We start from the raw sequence: 19,831 nt of genomic DNA on the forward strand, positions 1-19,831 counted from the left end.
TTCTTTTCAGTTAGGATATTGGACTGCTCAAGTATTTGCATTGTAGTCTTGGTGTCTTGACCCCAATGGCCCCCAATACTTCCTGGTAAGCACAACCTGGAAGACATGATCCAACTCAAATGCTCAAATGGCTCAAATGGGGCAGAAAGTTGGCATTTTGATGGCAAATTGGACTCCAGCTTCCCCTCCTTGGTGAGCACATCTTGCCTGTGGCCTGACCACTGGATCTCCCAAGCCTACCAAAAAAAAGGCTGTTTCTGGACTAAGATCTCTCACCCTGTGGGAGCTGCGTCAGCCTCAGAAAAAAGAAACAAAGCCGACCCCTGGTGGAAGAAAATGAAAGTTAAGAATATAAGGAAGGCTTGTGAGGGCCTCCTGCCCAAACATCTGTACATGGGAGAAGGAAGGGAGAAGGAAGAGAGAGTGGGAAAGGGTAAATAAAGAACAGGAAAATTGGAGAAGGCAGAAAACAGCAGAGATCACACAGCAGCAGGTGGAATTTAGGTCGAGAGAACTGGGAGGAATGAGAGACCAAGCCCTTTGGGCCCCTTGGGTCAAGTATGCATCCTCAGTGCTTGTGGCCTGACTAGTGTCACTGATCAGGCAGGGACCTCTGATTTCTTCTGTTTCTCTCCAGTGAAGGTCAGAAGTTCTATGATTACAGAGGGAAGATGGAGGTCTCTGTTAGACACTGGCAGCATCTGCCTGCCTGTCTCAGAGAGCACGCAAGTTCCAGAAACTTCCTTTACTCTAGACAAAGCACTGCCTCCCACCATCCTAACCTCTCAGCCTTAGCTAAGTGATAGTAACTAAGGCAAAAATTCAACGTACCAAGTTCCATCCCCTCTGGCAACTGAGAACAACCACTACTGAGGGGTGTGATGAAGATGCTGTTAGTGGTTGTGTTTCAGTGCATTATAGGAAGACAAATCTACATGGTATGCTTATGTCTCTCCAATGCAAGTGCTAAACATGGGGGAGAGGGAGATGAGGGCAGGCAGACACACCGAGAGCACAGCTGTTCTGAAATCTGCTTTGATTAAAGCAGGTCAGGAGGATCAGTTTAGTGTCCTGGACAGAGGGCAAATTGCCTCTCTTGACAAACCTTAATGAAATAGTTGTAGCACATTTTTGCCAAAGAAATAGACTGCAGGAAACATTAATAAGAGGTAAATACATGTTCCCATGAGAACAGACAGCACTATGTCCCACAGAGTTTTGTCAGTGACAACATATGCTGCTTTTAGTTTCTCTACTTCATCTCCCTGGTAAAGCCATCATTGCCTTGGGCCAAATCAGACCCAAACAATGACCTAGGCTTGAGATAAGGGACACCAAGTCAACAAAGAGCCCTGGCAAATGAATTATAATTCCTATGGGCACCCCTGGAACAAGAGGCAGAGCTGTGGTGACCCCACTTTGAAACAGGGCACTCTCCTCAGACCACTCACTGTATCTTCTCTTTAAAGCTTTCACAAACTCTCGACACATGCATCCTGTTCAGTTTTTCCTGTTCATCAGAGCATCATGACATATTCAGTATGTCCTAGTATTGTAGCCATTGTTCTGAAAACAGACAGAATGTTTTGTAGCTTCTCTGGCTAACTTCAAAGGTGATTTTTTTTTTTTTTAACTACTTGGACTGAGTCTGAACACTGTGAAGCAAAGAGAAGAATGTACAATCATTCAGTTCAGTTCAGTCACTCAGTCGTGTCTGACTCTTTGTGACCCCATGGACTGCAGCACGTCAGGCTTCCCTGTCCATCATCAGCTCCCAGAGCTTGCTCAAACTCATGTCCATTGAGTCGGTTGTGCCATCCAACTATCTCATCCTCTGTCATCCCCTTCTCCTCCTGCCTTCAATCCTTCCCAGCATCAGGGTCTTTTCCAAGGAGTCAGTTCTTCACATCAGGTGGCCAAAGTATTGGAGTTTCAGCTTCAGCATCAGTCCTTCCAATGAATAATCAGGACTGGTTTCCTTTAGGACTGACTGGTTTGATCTCTTTGAAGTCCAAGGGACTCTCATGAGTCCTCTCTAATACCACAGTTCAAAAGCATCAATTCTTTGGTGCTCAGCTTTCTTCATAGTCCAACTCTCACATCCATACATGACCACTGGAAAAACTATAGCTTTGATCAGAAGGACCTTTGTTGGCAGAGTAATGTCTCTGCTTTTTAATAATGCTGTCTAGGTTGGTCATAGCTTTTCTTCCAAGGAGCAAGCGTCTTTTAATTTCATTGCTGCAGTCACCATCTGCAATGATTTTGGAGCCCAAGAAAATAAAGTCTCTTATTGTTTCCCCAGCTATTTGCCATGAAGTGATGGGACTGGATGCCATGATCTTAGTTTTTTGAATGCTGAGTGTTAAGCCAGTTTTTTCACTCTCCTCTTTCATCAGGAGGCTCTTTAGTTCCTCTTTGTTTTCTGCCATAAGGGTGGTGTCACCTGCCAATCTGAGGTTATTGATATTTCTCCCAGCAATCTTGATTCTAGCTTGTGCTTCATCCAGACCAGCATTTTGCATAATGTACTCTGCATATAAGTAAAATAAGCATTAAAGCAATTCAAGTTTTAAGACAGCCAAACTGCACAATTCAGGTGAGTATACACTGAAAGACTGAATTATTTGAATTGTGTAGTCCACTCTCTGTCACCAGATGATTATATAATTTTGCTTTGCTTTGTGCTCTGTAGATACAAGCTTGCTCTTTAGAAGAATTCTCAGGGCATATAAGGAAGAGCTTAGTACCTTGAATGGTTTGTTGGGATGCCATCATCACTTTGGTGAAAACTGAACATCTACTCATGCTATATGTAGATTTAAAAACCCCAAATTAACATTCAGCAGAAAACAGAAAACTTGAATAGTATGTCACATTACATAGCATGTCATACTTAAAAAAATTATTTATTTATTGGCTGTGCTGAGTCTTCGTTGCTGCACACGGGCTTTCTCTAGTTGCGGGGAGTGGAGTCTACTCTTTGCGGCAGTGCATGGGCCTCTCATTGCAGTGGCTTCTCTTGTGGAGCATGGGCTCTAGGTGCACAGGCCCAGTAGTTGTGACGCTGAGGCTTAGGTACCCCATGGCAGGTGGAATCTTCTTGAACCAGGGATTGAACCTGGCATTCTTTGCACTGGGAGGCAGATTCTCAACCACTGGGCCAGCAGGGAAGTCCTAGCATGTCATACTTTTTTTCATAGATTTTATTGTGAAAATTTTTCACCATACACAAGAGTATAATAATGCCCCATGAATCCATCACCCAACTCCAATAAGCATCACATGTGCCTTCTTGCTTCCTATCTCCCTCTTGGTTTGCTTAGGGTACTTTAAAGTGAATGCCAGATATTACATATCATTATATATCTCAAAAAAATAACATATCATAGTTACAATGGCAATATCACACTTAAGAAAAATAGTAATTCTCTAGTATCATATAATATCCAGTCCATACTGAAATTTCTCTAATCATTTAAAAGAAAAATTTTAATAGTCTGTTTGAATCCAAATGAGATACACTCATTTTTTATGGTATAGCTCTTAAATCTTTTAAAAACATTTTTTGGTTTGTTTTTGTTATGGCTTTTTAGTCTTTTGAAATCTTTTACTATAGTCTCTCCTATCTCCTGCCCCCTCTTTTCACATGACATTGACTGTTTTTTTTTTTTTTTTTTAAGAAACCAGGTCAATTGTGCCTGAGGAATTGAATTTGCCTGCTTGCTTCCTCATGGTATCATTTAGCAGAAGTTTCATGTGTCAGTGAAGCAGAAGTTCAACTTGATTTTCTATCTTCCACATTTTCTGAAGACTAGAAATAAGATCTAAAAATGAATAAATTCAGGGTTTTTTTTTTTTTCTTCCATTGTTTGGGCAAGTATATATTAGAGGTGAATTTCACATTGCACAGAATCAGGAGGCCTACAATGTCTTGTTCTGGTTTGAGTGAAGCTCAGGTTGATCAGTGGAGAAGGCACTGGTGACCCACTCCAGTACTCTTGCCTGGAAAATCCCATGGACGGAGGAGGCTGGTAGGCTGCAGTCCATGGGGTCTCTAAGAGTCGGACACGACTGAGCGACTGAGTGACTTCACTTTCACTTTTCACTTTCATGCACTGGAGAAGGAAATGGAAACCTGCTCCAGTGTTCTTGCCTGGAAAATCCCAGGGACAGGGGAGCCTGGTGGGCTGCCGTCTATGGGGTCGCACAGAGTCAGACACGACTGACATGACTTTTAGCAGCAGCAGCAGGTTGATCAGCATGTTCAGGTGATAAGTGATAAGTGATATCACCCTCATTATAAAGTTCCCATTACTCTATAACTTTGAATCAGGCATTTCATTAGGAGAAGCACATCATCCTTTTCAAAGCTTATGTCAAGTAAATTATTTCTTTTTACCAGTGATACATATCATTTTTCTTATTGTATAGAGGAGTGACAGAGAAGTCACTTTGGGGACAACATAGTGCCTTTGGGGCACACACAAATCCAAAATTCAAATCTTCCGATTTCTGACTCCAAATCCTTTTCTGTGACAAGAAACGTGACAGGCAATAATGCTTCCTGGTGTCCTGCCACTTGAAATCAAAGGAGTATGTAAAAACTGGACTTAAAGAGTTAGTCTTTGACTTAAAAATCTTAATTGGGAATCAATCAGCTTGGATCACTCTGGTCTGGAACACCAGATACAAGAAATTTTATTTGCTTAGTAATGAACATCTGAAAGCCCAAATCCCATCTTCATTGTTTGAGTCAACTTTTTGTTTGCATAGTTTTTGACAGATAAACCCTAAAGGGGATACTCTTCTCACTCAGAAATATTCTGGTCCCCAGAACTGGGCTGTTTATAATAAAGGTTGTTTGTCTTTAGCTAAAAGTATCAGAAACACAAATTCCAGGGTCTTGAACAATCAGGATTTTATTTTCCTTGCACAATGAGAAGGCCAGAGGTCAGTAGCTGCTTTGCTTTAGTGACTTAACAATTGTAGGATAGCCGTTGTCTCTCAGTCTTTTCCGCAAGGTCTCAAGGTGGCTGTTGCACGTCCAGTCATTATTTCTGCATTCAAGACAGAAGACAGGAGCTCAAGAAAAGGCCATGCCAGCCACATCTATTCCTTTCAATTAGGGAAACATATGCTTCACCAGAACCTCCCTAGCAGTATTCTTTTGGGTCAGAACTGGGTCATATGGCATCCTAAACTGCTAGAGAGCTGGGAAAGCTGTATCTGGCATTCAAATTTCTATTGTAGAGGCAAGATAGAGATGGAGGTTGGGCATAAATGAAATGCTGATCCACCTACATCAAGCCCAACCCTCTTTGTTCTCTGACACATACTCTCTCCTACATTTTTGTGATACCAAGTCATTCATTCTGCAGAATGTAAGGAATAAGAATACCCTTATTCCTGATTTCTTTGACCACAAGGGATGGTAGTCAGACAAAGATTAGCTCCACATATGGAATGATGTTAAGTCAAAGAAAAATACAGTATATTAAAGCATATACATGGAATCTAGAAAAAAACGGTACCGATGAACCTATGTGCAGGGAAGGAATGGAGATACAGATGTAGAGAATGGACTTATGGATACAGGGAAGGAAGGAGAAAATGGGACAAATTGAGAAGATGGCATTGACATATATACACTACCATATGTAAAGCAGATGGCTAGTAGGAAGCTGCTGTGTAACACAGGGAGCCTAGCCTGGTGCTCTGTGACAACCTAGATGGGTGAGATGAGGTGGGGGTGGGAGGGAAAGAATAGTTATGACTGATTCATGTTGTAGGACAGAAACCAACACAACACTGTAAAACAATTATCCTCCAATTAAAATTTTTTTAAAAAAGATTGCTTCCAACCCCTAGGAGGCTAGTAGGAAGCTGCTGTATAACACAGGGAGCCTAGCCTGGTGCTCTGTGACAACCTAGATGGGTGAGATGAGGTGGGGGTGGGAGGGAAAGAATAGTTATGACTGATTCATGTTGTAGGACAGAAACCAACACAACACTGTAAAACAATTATCCTCCAATTAAAATTTTTTTAAAAAAGATTGCTTCCAACCCCTAGGAGGCAATGAGTTCCTTGAGTGCTAAGGTAGATGAAGTTGAATTTTACTAGTCTTTGAAGTCCATGGTTTGTTTAAGGCTATTAGAGAATTTTAAAGATATCAGACTGGGTTGGAGTGAGAGTGAGAAATAACAGAAGATCTGCAGAGCACAAAATGTAAGACAGAGTATCAATAAAAAGTCTACAAACAGCAAATGCTGGAGAGGATGTGGAGAAAAGGGAACCCTTGAACACTGTTGGTGGTAATGTAAATTGGTACGGCAACTATGGAAAACAGTATGGTGAGTCCTCAAAAAACTAAAAATGGAACTAACATATGCAGTTCCACTCCTGGATATATATCTGGAAAAATGAAAACACTAATATGAAAGGATACATATACCCTGGTGTTCACAGCAGCACTATTTATAATAGCCAAGACATGGAGCAACCCAAGTGTCCATCAATAGATGACTGAGGGATATCCCTGGTGGCCCAGCAATTAAGACTGTGCATCCAAGGCAGGGGACATGGGTTCAATCCCTGGTCACGGAAATAAGATCCCACATGCTGTACAGTGCAGCCAAAAAATTTAAAAAAATAATAATAATTAAAACATAGACAACTGAATTGAGAAGATGGACTATTACTCAGTTATAGATAATGAAATACTGCCATTTGCGGCAATGTGGATGGACCTAGAGAATATTATGCTTTAGTGGGATAAGTCAGACAGATAAAGACAAATACTATATGATATCACTTATATGTGAAATCTAAAAAAGGTAATACAAATGAATGTATGTGTATAACAGAAACAGACTCACAGATATGGGAAGGAAACTGTGGTTACCAAAGGGGAGAGGTTATAATGTGTGTAATCCCTATACTACACAGTATATCCCTGTTGCCTATTTATTTTATATAGAGTAATTTGTATCTGGATGAAGCACAAGCTGGAATCAAGATTGCTGGGAGAAATATCAATAACCTCAGATATGCAGATGACACCACCCTTATGGCAGAAACTGAAGAACTAAAGAGCCTCTTATGAAAGTGAAATAGAGTGAAAAAGTAGGCTTAAAACTTTACATTCAGAAAACTAAGATCATGGCATCCAATTCCATCACTTCATGGCAAATAGATGGAGAAACAATACAAACAGTGACAGACTTTATTTTGGGGGGCTCCAAAATCACTGTGATGGTGATTGCAGCCATGAAATTAAAAGAAAGATGCTTGCTCCTTGGAAGAAAAGCTATGACCAACCTAGACAGCATATTAAAAAGCAGAAACATTATTCTGCCAGCAAAGGTCCGTCTAGTCAAAGCTATGGTTTTTCCAGTTGTCATGTATGGATGAGAGAATTGGACCTCAAAGAAAGCTGAGCACCAAAGAATTAATGCTTTTGAACTGTGGTGTTGGAAAAGACTCATGAGAGTCCCTTGGACTTCAAGGAGATCAAACCAATCAATCCTAAAGGAAATCAGTCCTGAATATTCATTGGAAAGACAGATGTTGAAACTGAAACTCCAATACTGATGCAAAGAACTGACTCCTTGGAAAAGACCCTGATGCTGGGAAAAATTGAAGACAGGAGAAGGGGACAACAGGGAATGAGATGATTGGATGCCATCACTGACTTAATGGATATGAGTTTGAGCAAGCTCCGGGAGTTGGTGATGGACAGGGAAGCCTGGTGTGCTGCAATCCATGGGGTTGCAAAGAGTCGGATATGACTGAATGACTGAACTGAACTGAAGTAATACCTTATAATGGAGTATAACCTGCAGAAATACTGAATCACTGTGCTGCACGCTTGAAACTAACATAATAAAATCAACTATCCTTCCATTGAAAAAAAGCCAGGGTACTATGAGTCAGAAAGCAGTCCTGACAAAGGAGATTTCCACTATAGAAGGATTTCTAGTTACTTCTGTCCAAAAATGTCTGCTACATGTGATTTCTTTTTTTTTTTTTTTAATTTTAAAATCTTTAATTCTTACATGCATTCCCAAACATGAACCCCCCTCCCACCTCCCTCCCCAAAACATCTCTCTGGGTCATCCCCATGCACCAGCCCCAAGCATGCTGCATCCTGCGTCAGACATAGACTGGCGATTCAATTCACATGATAGTATACATGTTAGAATGTCATTCTCCCAAATCATCCCACCCTCTCCCTCTCCCTCTGAGTCCAAAAGTCCGTTATACACATCTGTGTCTCTTTCCCTGTCCTGCATACAGGGTCGTCATTGCCATCTTCCTAAATTCCATATATATGTGTTAGTATACTGTATTGGTGTTTTTCTTTCTGGCTTACTTCACTCTGTATAATCGGCTCCAGTTTCATCCATCTCATCAGAACTGATTCAAATGAATTCTTTTTAACGGCTGAGTAATACTCCATTGCGTATATGTACCGCAGCTTTCTTATCCATTCATCTGCTGATGGACATCTAGGTTGCTTCCATGTCCTGGCTATTATAAACAGTGCTGCGATGAACATTGGGGTACATGTGTCTCTTTCAATTCTGGTTTCCTCAGTGTGTATGCCCAGAAGTGGGATTGCTGGGTCATAAGGTAGTTCTATTTGCAATTTTTTAAGGAATCTCCACACTGTTCTCCATAGTGGCTGTACTAGTTTGCATTCCCACCAACAGTGTAGGAGGGTTCCCTTTTCTCCACACCCTCTCCAGCATTTATTGCTTGCAGATTTTTGGATCGCAGCCATTCTGACTGGTGTGAAGTGGTACCTCATTGTGGTTTTGATTTGCATTTCTCTAATAATGAGTGATGTTGAGCATCTTTTCATGTGTTTGTTAGCCATCCGTATGTCTTCTTTGGAGAAATTTCTGTTTAGTTCTTTGGCCCATTTTTTGATTGGGTCATTTATTTTTTTGGAATTGAGCTGCATAAGTTGCTTGTATATTTTTGAGATTAGTTGTTTGTCAGTTGCTTCATTTGCTATTATTTTCTCCCATTCAGAAGGCTGTCTTTTCACCTTGCTTATATTTTCCTTGGTTGTGCAGAAGCTTTTAATTTTAATTAGATCCCATTTGTTTATTTTTGCTTTTATTTCCAGAATTCTGGGAGGTGGATCATAGAGGATCCTGCTGTGATTTATGTCTGAGAGTGTTTTGCCTATGTTCTCCTCTAGGAGTTTTATAGTTTCTGATCTTACATTTAGATCTTTAATCCATTTTGAGTTTATTTTTGTGTGCGGTGTTAGGAAGTGATCTAGTTTCATTCTTTTACAAGTGTTTGACCAGTTTTCCCAGCACCACTTGTTAAACAGATTGTCTTTACTCCATTGTATATTCTTGCCTCCTTTGTCAAAGATAAGGTGTCCATATGTGTGTGGATTTATCTCTGGGCTTTCTATTTTGTTCCATTGATCTATATGTCTGTCTTTGTGCCAGTACCATACTGTCTTGATGACTGTGGCTTTGTAGTAGAGCCTGAAGTCAGGCAGGTTGATTCCTCCAGTTCCATTCTTCTTTCTCAAGATTGCTTTGGCTATTCGAGGTTTTTTTGTATTTCCATACAAATCTTGAAATTATTTGTTCTAGTTCTGTGAAAAATGTGGCTGATAGCTTGATAGGGATTGCATTGAATTTGTAAATTGCTTTGGGTAGTATACTCATTTTCACTATATTGATTCTTCCGATCCATGAACATGGTATATTTCTCCATCTATTAGTGTCCTCTTTGATTTCTTTCATCAGTGTTTTATAATTTTCTATATATAGGTCTTTAGTTTCTTTAGGTAGATATATTCCTAAGTATTTTATTCTTTTCATTGCAATGGTGAATGGAATTGTTTCCTTAATTTCTTTTTCTACTTTCTCATTATTCGTGTATAGGAATGCAAGGGATTTCTGTGTGTTGATTTTATATCCTGCAACTTTACTATATTCATTGATTAGCTCTAGTAATTTTCTGGTGGAGTCTTTAGGGTTTTCCATGTAGAGGATCATGTCATCTGCAAACAGTGAGAGTTTTACTTCTTCTTTTCCAATTTGGATTCCTTTTATTTCTTTTTCTGCTCTGATTGCTGTGGCCAAAACTTCCAGAACTATGTTGAATAGTAGCGGTGAAAGTGGACACCCTTGTCTTGTTCCTGACTTTAGGGGAAATGCTTTCAATTTTTCACCATTGAGGATAATGTTTGCTGTGGGTTTGTCATAGATAGCTTTTATTATGTTGAGGTATGTTCCTTCTATTCCTGCTTTCTGGAGAGTTTTTATCATAAATGGATGTTGAATTTTGTCAAAGGCCTTCTCTGCATCTATTGAGATAATCATATGGTTTTTATTTTTCAATTTGTTAATGTGGTGAATTACATTGATTGATTTGCGGATATTGAAGAATCCTTGCATCCCTGGGATAAAGCCCACTTGGTCATGGTGTATTACATGTGATTTCTAAATGCTTGAAAATTCCTTCCACAGTGGGAAAAACCTGTAACAATGTTAAAACTCAAAAAGTTCTGGAAGGGTAACATTAAGTTACATTTTTAAAAAAATTAAAGAGCCTCCAGTAAAATAATGTGATTCTTATTTAATTTAAATAAAGTTCAGATTCTTCACCCCAGGAGCCAAAAGTGGGTAGTCAGCCCTCTTGTTTCCTGGTAGTACAGCAGAGATATGGTTAGAACATTAAGAAAAGATTTTACTCAAGGCTAACTAGAAAAAGGGATGATAAACGGAAATAAACACAGTTTGTAAGACAGCATGACCCATGATTAAAGACTCACACCGTCAGAGAACACAGGGAGAGAAATCTTTTGGTTCTCCTCCCTCTACCTGGTAGATGCCACTTTGACCTCCATCACTCAAGCATGAACTTAGTGATGCTGCTGCTGCTAAGTCACTTCAGTCGTGTTCGACTCTGTGCGACCCCATGGACGGCAGCCCACCAGGCTCCCCTGTCCCTGGGATTCTCCAGTCAAGAACACTGGAGTGGGTTGCCATTTCCTTCTCCAATGCATGAAAGTGAAAAGTGAAAGTGAAGTCGCTCAGTCATGTCCAACTTAGTGACCCCATGGATTGCAGCCTACCAGGCTCCTCCGTCCATGGGATTTTCCAGGCAAGAGTACTGGAGTGGGGTGCCATTGCTATGTTATTTAAACTCCCAGGAATCTAACTTGAGAGAGGCCGTCTCCCTCCTTAGGTTCTGACCAGTTCTAGTTTTGTGTCTGAGCTTTCCAAACTTAGTCAGATGACTGACGTCCCCCCTACCCCCGCAAATGACCTCCCTCTTCAGGTGAGAAGTGTATTCATAAGACTGAGTTCTGATCTTGACCCTGGCAAGCCCCAGTGGAATATTCTTCACATCAGAATAGACGTTAGTTCCAAAATTTATACACAACTGGGGTACATAAAATCATGCCTGGTGGAGGTGGGGGCATATAACGGGAATGTAGTGTCCATACAAGGGCCAGTATTAGCTTCTCTTGAGTGGAGAAGGACTATCTGAACAAGTGAGGGGAAACTACCAAACATGGAAATGAGCAAAAGGGTAACTGTAGGGTCAAAAAAAATCTCATGTTTTCCAAACAGGTAGAATCCCAGGGATGGGGGAGCCTGGTGGGCTGCCGACTATGGGGTCGCACAGAGTCGGACACAACTGAAGCGACTTAGCAGCAGCAGCAGCAGCAGTAAAGAAGTGCATTCGTATTTCTTTGTGGGAACTCCAGACCCTTTGTTTCTGAGAACTCCCTGGGAGTCTTACATGCTGTCCCTAGAAGTAGTCCTGTGGCCATCCTGGGACATCAGCCCTTTTCCTCTGATGTGCTCTAGTAATGTGTCCTATTTTGTCCCAACAAAGACTCCATTCTGGGCACCGCTCATCTCTGCACCAGTCTGAACGTGCCAGTGCCCTGAAATACTATCAGGACATACTCCTGGCTCTTCTCCCCTCACAGATAAGTCCCTGATCCTTCCTGAAGAGTCACTAATGCTGATGCCTCTGGAGACTCAAGATCTTAACTTTTTACAGACAGCATAATTTAAAAAACTGTATCTTTCAGTTCTTGCTGGTTTAGTTCTTTCAGATCCTTTGCTTAGAAGAAGAGGATTTTAAGGGGCTGGACTTGAGAAGCCAGTCTAAGCCAAATTTCTTATTATGCTCAAAATCATTTCTCTACCTATCCCTTTGTCCCTGAACCATATGTCAAGCCCCTGGCCCCAGGAATCCATTATCTCTCAGCAAGCCCTTGGGTTTCTCAAGCTCCAGACTTTAGCAGCTGCCTTCCCACACCCTCACACCTCCAACCCCACCAATGTGCTCAGATGTGTGAATCCCAGAGCTCATCTCCATTAGGCTTATGCTGGGGCCTCTGCTATATATGTTTTGTCCGCCTCACTACTTTTCTATTTTTCTGCTACCAGGAAGGTCTCTACCACCAGTGTCCATATGGTAGAAGGCGCACCCCCAAATGGCTGCTGCCAGTGTCTACATTCCCAGGGTGAGCCTCAGTTGCTTCCTGCCTCTCCAGAAGACTCTTCAAGGTGAGTAAGGAGGTCTGACCCAGGCTCCTCTCAAATCACTGCTTCTGCCCTGGGTCCTAAAGTATGTGAGAGTTAGTGTGTGCCCTTAAGAGTGAAGTGTCTATTCACCCCAGCACTCTAGGACTCCTGAAAGTAAAGCCCACTGGCCTTCAAAGCCAAATGTCTAGGGGCTTGTCTTCCTTGTGCAATACTCCCAGGCTGGGGAGCCCAATGTAGGGCTCAGACTTCTCACTCCTTTGGGAGAATCTGCAATGTAATTATTCTCCAGTCTGTTGGTCACCCACCTGGCAGTGTTGGACTTGACTGAACTGTGAGTCCAGCCCTCCAACCTGTCTTATTGTAGTTCCTTCTTTAGTTTTAGAAGATCTTTCTTGGTAGGTTTCAGTGGTTTGCACTGATAGTTGTTCTGTGGATAGTTGTGATTTTTGGTGTGTCTGTGAACTCCTCAGGTGGGGTCAGGGTCTTTCTACTCTGCTATTGTATCTTATTTATCTTTTTTAAAAAATTTCTGAATAATATACGACCATATGGATATACCACAAGTTTATCCATTCACTTTTCGTTGCTTCAAATATTTTAGCAATTATGAAAATTCTAGTAACATTTGTTGAAATACTGACACAGTGGTATAAAAACATATACAAGTTTGGAATAGGCTGGATATAGATAATTATATAAAATAATGTAGGATAAAGGAGCTATAGCAAAAAAATTAAGAGGAAAGGTTTATTCAGCAAAAGTTATCATAGAGATAACTAGTTGACAATTTGAAAATAGCAAACTGTTTAGGATTTCATCTTACATACTTGGGCTACTTAACAGTTCTCTCACTGTCCATAAGCTGTTTCATAAAAGGATTCTTTCATTCATCAAAATAAAAGGTAAATAGAGGGTAGTGAGTAGTATTAATCCCTTTCCTTGGAAGGGTTGCTGTTTCGTGGACAGTGTGGTACTCAAGTAGACAGGACCTGACCAGCATGTTGCTACTGTAGACTAGGTAGGTCCACCTGTAAATAGGAGTGCGTGCATGTGTGACAAGTTGCTTCAGTCACATCCAATTCTCTGAGCCCCATGGACTTGGCCTGCTAGGCCCCTGTCTATGAGATTCTCGAGGCAAGAATAGTGGAGTGTGTTGCCATGCCCTCCTCCAGGGGATCTTTCTGACCCAGGGGTAGAATCTGAGTCTCTTATGTCTCCTGCATCGGCAAGCAGGTTATCACTAATGCCACCTGGGAAGCCCAAACAGGGGTGCAGCACCAGTCAATTTTGTAGCTTTCTGATGCATTTATAGAAGACCCTAGAGCAGAAACATGTAGGAATGAAGAAACTTATTTTTCTTGTTTCAGTTAGGAGAGTTCAGGTTATGTTTTAGTAACAACCTCAAATCTTAGTGGTTTATAAGAACAAAGATTTATTTATTGCTCATGAATAGCTCAGTTGGTAAAGAATCTGCCTGCAATGTAGGAGACCCAGGTTCAATCCCTGGGTCGGGAAGATCCCCTGGAGAAGGAAATGGCAACCCACTCCAGTATTCTTGCCTGGAAAATCCCATGGACAGAGGAGCCTGGCAGGCTACAGTCCATGTGATCGCAAGAGTCGGACATGACTTAGCAACTAAACCACCAACCATGCTACATAGCCACTGCAGTGAGGCTAGAGGCTTCTGCTCCTTGCTTTTCCACTCTGAGAGCCAGGCTAATGGAACAAACTGCCTTCTCCAATACTGCCAGTTGCCACAGCCAATAGAAAGAGGACTTTGAAAGATCTTGTATAAACAGTCAAATGTTCTAGCCCCAAAGAGAGCTGCTCCAAATTCATTAGCCAGAATTAGTCACATGGTTCTTTTCAACCACATGCTTTACTAAGCCCACGCCAGCTTTGAGAAGAAAGAAGGGGAACTATATATGTGATAGGTGGTAATTTTAAGAATTTAGTTCCAGGAAAGTTTCATCTTCTATAAAGGATAATTATGTTTGTCATTTTTTGATAATGAGACTTTTATAACTACCAATAACAGGTGCCAGGAATTCTATACATTTTTCTTTTTCTCCTTATTATAAAAGTACAGTTGCTACTATATGGGAACACTGTGGCTTCATGAGGTTAAACAGGTGAATTAGAGGTAAATAGTAAGTGGCAGACCAGGAGTTGGACCTCATGTTGACAGACTAAGTATAGGGCTAAATTTCACAATAGGTCATTTGCTAGCTCCTATGATTAGCATATTAGATTCCTTCTTTTTTCTTCCAGCTTAAAAAAAAATCCTTATATTAATTTTAAGCTTATGTATATATTTTTGTGTGTTATCTCAAATATTTTTAAGTACCAGGGAAATTTATAGCAAGTATCTCAAAAGTATTCATATCTTATATAAATAACTCATATACACTGAAAAAGGAAACATTAAAACTTCAAAAAAATCAGTAGGAAAAATCACAGATATTCCAAAAAAAGAGAGAGGGAAATCTGGTTTTATAGAAAGCAAAATATGTTCAAATGTACTAGTTAATAACAAAAAACCCACCTATATTAAATTTTTTTTAATTATCCAGTTTTGGCAAGGTTTTGGTATAACTGAGGTACTCATGCATTACATGAATTATTATAAACTAACAGTTATTTGAGATATAACTGGAACCCACATGAAGATTCACAAAAATGATCACTTCATTTAATTCAACAACTATAAATATTAATCCCAAGGAAAAATTTAAAAGATAAGAAATATTAAATATGGGAAAATGTTTATTACAGTGTTAAAATAGAAAGTGATCTGGTGTGGTTACATTATGAAATGTCTACTCAATGAAATATGCTGTCATTGAAAATTATAAATATGAAGACATTCTAGACATGAAAAATATACATGCTGGATATGTTACATGATTACAAGTACAAATATATATCATGGCAAAAGAATATATAAAGAATAGTGATAATGGCTGCTCTATAATGTTGAATAATCATTAGCTACTTTTTCCCCCCTTTCCAATATTCATTTAATACCTTTATATGATTTTCACAGTAACTATAACTTGGAAGAATATTAAGTATACTTCATTGACATGGCCTCTACAATTTATAAACCCCCTGCCTCTTGAGAAATCTGTATGCAGGTCAGGAAGCAACAGTTAGAACTGGACATGGAACAACAGACTGGTTCCAAATAGGAAAAGGAGTACATCAAGGCTGTATATTGTCACCCTGCTTATTTAACTTATATGCAGAGTACATCATGAGAAATGCTGGGCTGGAAGAAACACAAGCTGGAATCAAGATTGCTGGGAGAAATATCAATAACCTCAGATATGCAGATGACACCACCCTTATGGCAGAAAGTGAAGAGGAACTCAAAAGCCTCTTGATGAAAGTGAAACAGGAGAGTGAAAAAGTTGGCTTAAAGCTCAACATTCAGAAAATGAAGATCATGGCATCCGGTCCCATCACTTCATGGGAAATAGATGGGGAAACAGTGGAAACAGTGTCAGACTTTATTTTTGGGGGCTCCAAAATCACTGCAGATGGTGACTGCAGCCATGAAATTAAAAGACGCTTACTCCTTGGAAGAAAAGTTATGACCAACCTAGATAGCATATTCAAAAGCAGAGACATTATTTTGCTGACTAAGGTCCATCTAGTCAAGGTTATGGTTTTTCCTGTGGTCATGTATGGATGTGAGAGTTGGACTGTGAAGAAGGCCGAGAGCTGAAGAATGGATGCGTTTGAACTGTGGTGTTGGAGAAGACTCTTGAGAGTCCCTTGGACTGCAAGGAGATCCAACCAGTCCATTCTGAAGGAGATCAGCCCTGGGATTTCTTTGGAAGGAATGATGCTAAAGCTGAAACTCCAGGACTTTGGCCACCTCATGCGAAGAGTTGACTCATTGGAAAAGACTTTGATGCTGGGAGGGATTGGGGGCAGGAGGAGAAGGGGAGGACAGAGGATGAGATGGCTGGATGGCATCACGGACTCGATGGACGTGAGTCTGAGTGAACTCCGGGAGATGGTGATGGACAGGGAGGCCTGGCGTGCTGCGATTCATGGGGTCTCAAGAGTCGGACATGACTGAACAACTGAACTGAACTGAACTGAAGACCTTAAGCCACAAAAGTTATTGTCATGAAGGAAGAAGTTTTTATACTTTCAGATATCTAGAAATAGAAGGCACAACATGCCAAGCAGAGGGGCCACACATGAAAGCAGGCAGGGATGATCAAGAGGCAGAAGGAGCAAGGAGGAAGGTATAGCCAGATCCTTGATTGTGGTTTTTAGTGGGAAGGAATGGATGGGGCATGGTAGGCAAACTGAGCACGTTTAGAACTGGATAGTTTGAATACTTTTGGCAGGCTCTGGGCTATGAGGGGGTAGTCCCTAGTTGTCCAGTACTGGCCCTAGGATGATTTACCTCTGGGGGATAAAAGTCCCAGACTACAGCACTCGGATAAAAGAAGGGAGATCTAGACTTAGGGTTGTTTGGTTTGCACAACAAAGACGTTGTTGTTCAGTCACTAAGTTGTGTTTGACTCTTTGTGACCCCATGGACTGCAGCATGCCAGGCTTCCCTGTCCTTCACTATACCCCAAAGCTTGCTCAAACTCCTGTCCATTGATCGGTGATGCCATCCAACCATCTCCTCCTCTGTTGCCCCTTTCTCCTCCTGCCCTCAACCTTCCCCAACATCAGACTTTTTTCCCAGTGAGTTGGCGGTTTGCATCCGGCGGCCAAAGTATTGGAGCTTCATCATCAGTCCTTCCAATGAATATATAGGGTTGTTTCCTTTAGGGTTAACTAGTTTGATCTCCTTGCTGTCCAAGAGACTCACAGGCAGTCACTAAGTCATGTCTGACTCTTATGAACCCATAGACTAGAGCCCACTAGGCTCTTCTGTCCATGGGATTTCCCATTACTGGAGTGGGTTGCCATTTCCTTCTCCAGGGGATCTTCCTGACCCAGGGATCTTCCTGACCCAAGGATCGAACCCAGGTCTCCTGCACTGCAGCCAGTCTCCTGCATTGCAGGCAGATTCTTTACCAATTGAGCCACCAGGCAAGCCATCAAGAGTCTTCTCCAGCACCACAATTTGAAAGCATCAATTCTTCAGCTCTCAGCTACCCTTATGGTCCATCTCTCACCTCTGCACATGACTACTGGAAAAACCACAGCTTTGACTATATGGACCTTTGTCAATAAAGTGATATTTCTTCTTCTTAATATGCTGTCCAGGTTGGTCATAGCTTTCCTTCCAAGGAGGAAGCATTTTTTTAAATTAATTTATTTTAATTGGAGGTTAATTACTTTACAATATTGTATTGGTTTTGCCATACATCAACATGAATCTGCCACGGGTGTACACATGTTCCCCATCCTGAACCCCCCTCCTACCTCCCTCCCCGTACCATCCCTCTGGGTCATCCCAGTGCACCAGCCCCAACCATCCTGTAACATGCATCAGACCTGGACTGGCGATTCGTTTTATATATGATGATATACGTTTCAATGCCATTCTCCCAAATCAACCCACCCTCTCCCTCTCCCACAGAGTCCAAAAGACTGTTCTTGAAAGAGAGCAAGCATCTTTAAATTTCATGGTTGCAGTCACCGTCTGCAGTGATTCTGGAGCCCAAGAAAATAAAATGTGTCACTGTTTTCATTGTTTCATCTCTTTGCCATGAAGTGATGGGACCAGATCCTGTGGTCTTAGTATTTTGAATGCTGAGTTTTAAGCCAGTTTTTTCACTCTTCTCTCTTACCTTCATCAAGAGGCTCTTTAGCTCCTCTTTGCTTTCTGCCATTAGAGTGGTATCAACTGCATATCTGAGGTTGCTGATATTTCTTCTGGCAGTCTTAATTCCAGCTTGGGATTCATCCAGCCCAGCATTTCACCTGATGTACCTGCAGAAAAGTTCAATAAGCAGGGTGACAATGTAGTCTTTTTGTACTCCTTTCCCAGTTTTGAACCAGTCAGTTGTTCTATGTCCAGTTCTAACAGTTGCTTCTTGACCTGCATACAGGTTTCTCAGGAGACAGATAAGGTGGTCTGGCATTCTCATCTCTAAGAATTTTCCACAGTTTGTTGTGATCCATATAGTCAAAGGCTTTAGTGTAGTCAGTAAAGCAGAAGTAGACGTTTTTCCTGAACTCCATTGCTTTCTCTATGATCCGAGAAAGGTTGACAATTTGACCTCTGGTTCTTCTGCCTTTTCTAAATCCAGTTTGTACATCTGGAAATTCATGAACAAAGACAGGCTCAAAGGCAAAATTGTTTGTTATCTCTCTGAATAGTCTAGTCCAGGAAGGAGGAGTCCCTCCTCAAGTCTATAAGGCCCCAAGATGTCAAGGCATCATAAAATACCAACAATTAAAAAAGAACCATGATTAATATACAGACATAGGTGAGTTATACCAGTCCATGAAGAAAGAAAAATTGTATCTTTGCAAACTGTCCTAGAAAAAAGGAGAGAGGGAAAGCTACCAAACTCATTTTATGAAGCTGGAGTAACCTTGAGACCCAAAGTGAAGTAGAAGAAAATAAAACTTTAATCTCATGAGCACAAATGCAAAATAAATTGAGTGCAAAAATGATAACTTTAGGTAACTATTAATTTAATTGACCATATTAACATACCAAAGAATAAATATTATATGATTATCTCAAAAGATACATTTAAAATCATTTGATAAAATGCAATCCCCACTCATGATTTTAAATAATCTCTCAGTAAAATATTAATAGAATTTCCCTAACCTGATTATTTGGTATCTACTAAAAACATATACAAACCGTATGCTAAGTATTTTAAAACTTCAGAAAAATTCCCTTTTAAAGTTGGGAACAAGATAATACTATATACTATCACTCCTATTATTCAACATTATACAGAGATCAAGGCTGTATATTGTCACCCTGCTTATTTAACTTATACGCAGAGTAGATCATGAGAAATGCTGGGATGGAAGAAGCACAAGCTGGAATCAAGATTGCTGGGAGAAATATCAATAACCTCAGATATGCAGATGACAGAAAGTGAAGAGGAACTAAAAAGCCTCTTGATGAAAGTGAAAGAGGAGAGTGAAAAAGTTGGCTTAAAGCTCAACATTCAGAAAACAAAGATCATGGCATCCGGTCCCATCACTTCATGGGAAACAGATGGGGAAACAGTGGAAACAGTGTCAGACTTTATTTTTTGGGGCTCCAATATCACTGCAGATGGTGATTGCAGCCATGAAATTAAAAGACACTTACTCCTTGGAAGAAAAGTTATGA

General features: G+C 40.8%; 1 protein-coding gene across 12 annotated transcripts in view; it reads right to left on the reverse strand.

The window, feature by feature from the left end:
* The window catches only part of NR2E1 (nuclear receptor subfamily 2 group E member 1), a 201,861-nt gene that overhangs the window by 155,348 nt on the left and 26,682 nt on the right, over positions 1–19,831 (reverse strand). For 3 of the 12 annotated variants that reach the window (XM_069598192.1, XM_069598188.1, XM_069598189.1), the window contains exon 2: positions 18,318–18,459. The exons of the other annotated variants lie outside the window; for them this stretch is intronic. In XM_069598192.1, the coding sequence (XP_069454293.1) occupies positions 18,318–18,359 (42 nt within the window). In that variant the 5' untranslated portion in view covers positions 18,360–18,459. The remainder of the gene's footprint in view (positions 1–18,317; positions 18,460–19,831) is intronic. 12 annotated transcript variants of the gene reach the window in all.

Source organism: Ovis canadensis, chromosome 8, assembly GCF_042477335.2.
Source record: "Ovis canadensis isolate MfBH-ARS-UI-01 breed Bighorn chromosome 8, ARS-UI_OviCan_v2, whole genome shotgun sequence".
In the NCBI taxonomy this organism is placed as follows: Eukaryota; Metazoa; Chordata; class Mammalia; order Artiodactyla; family Bovidae; genus Ovis; species Ovis canadensis.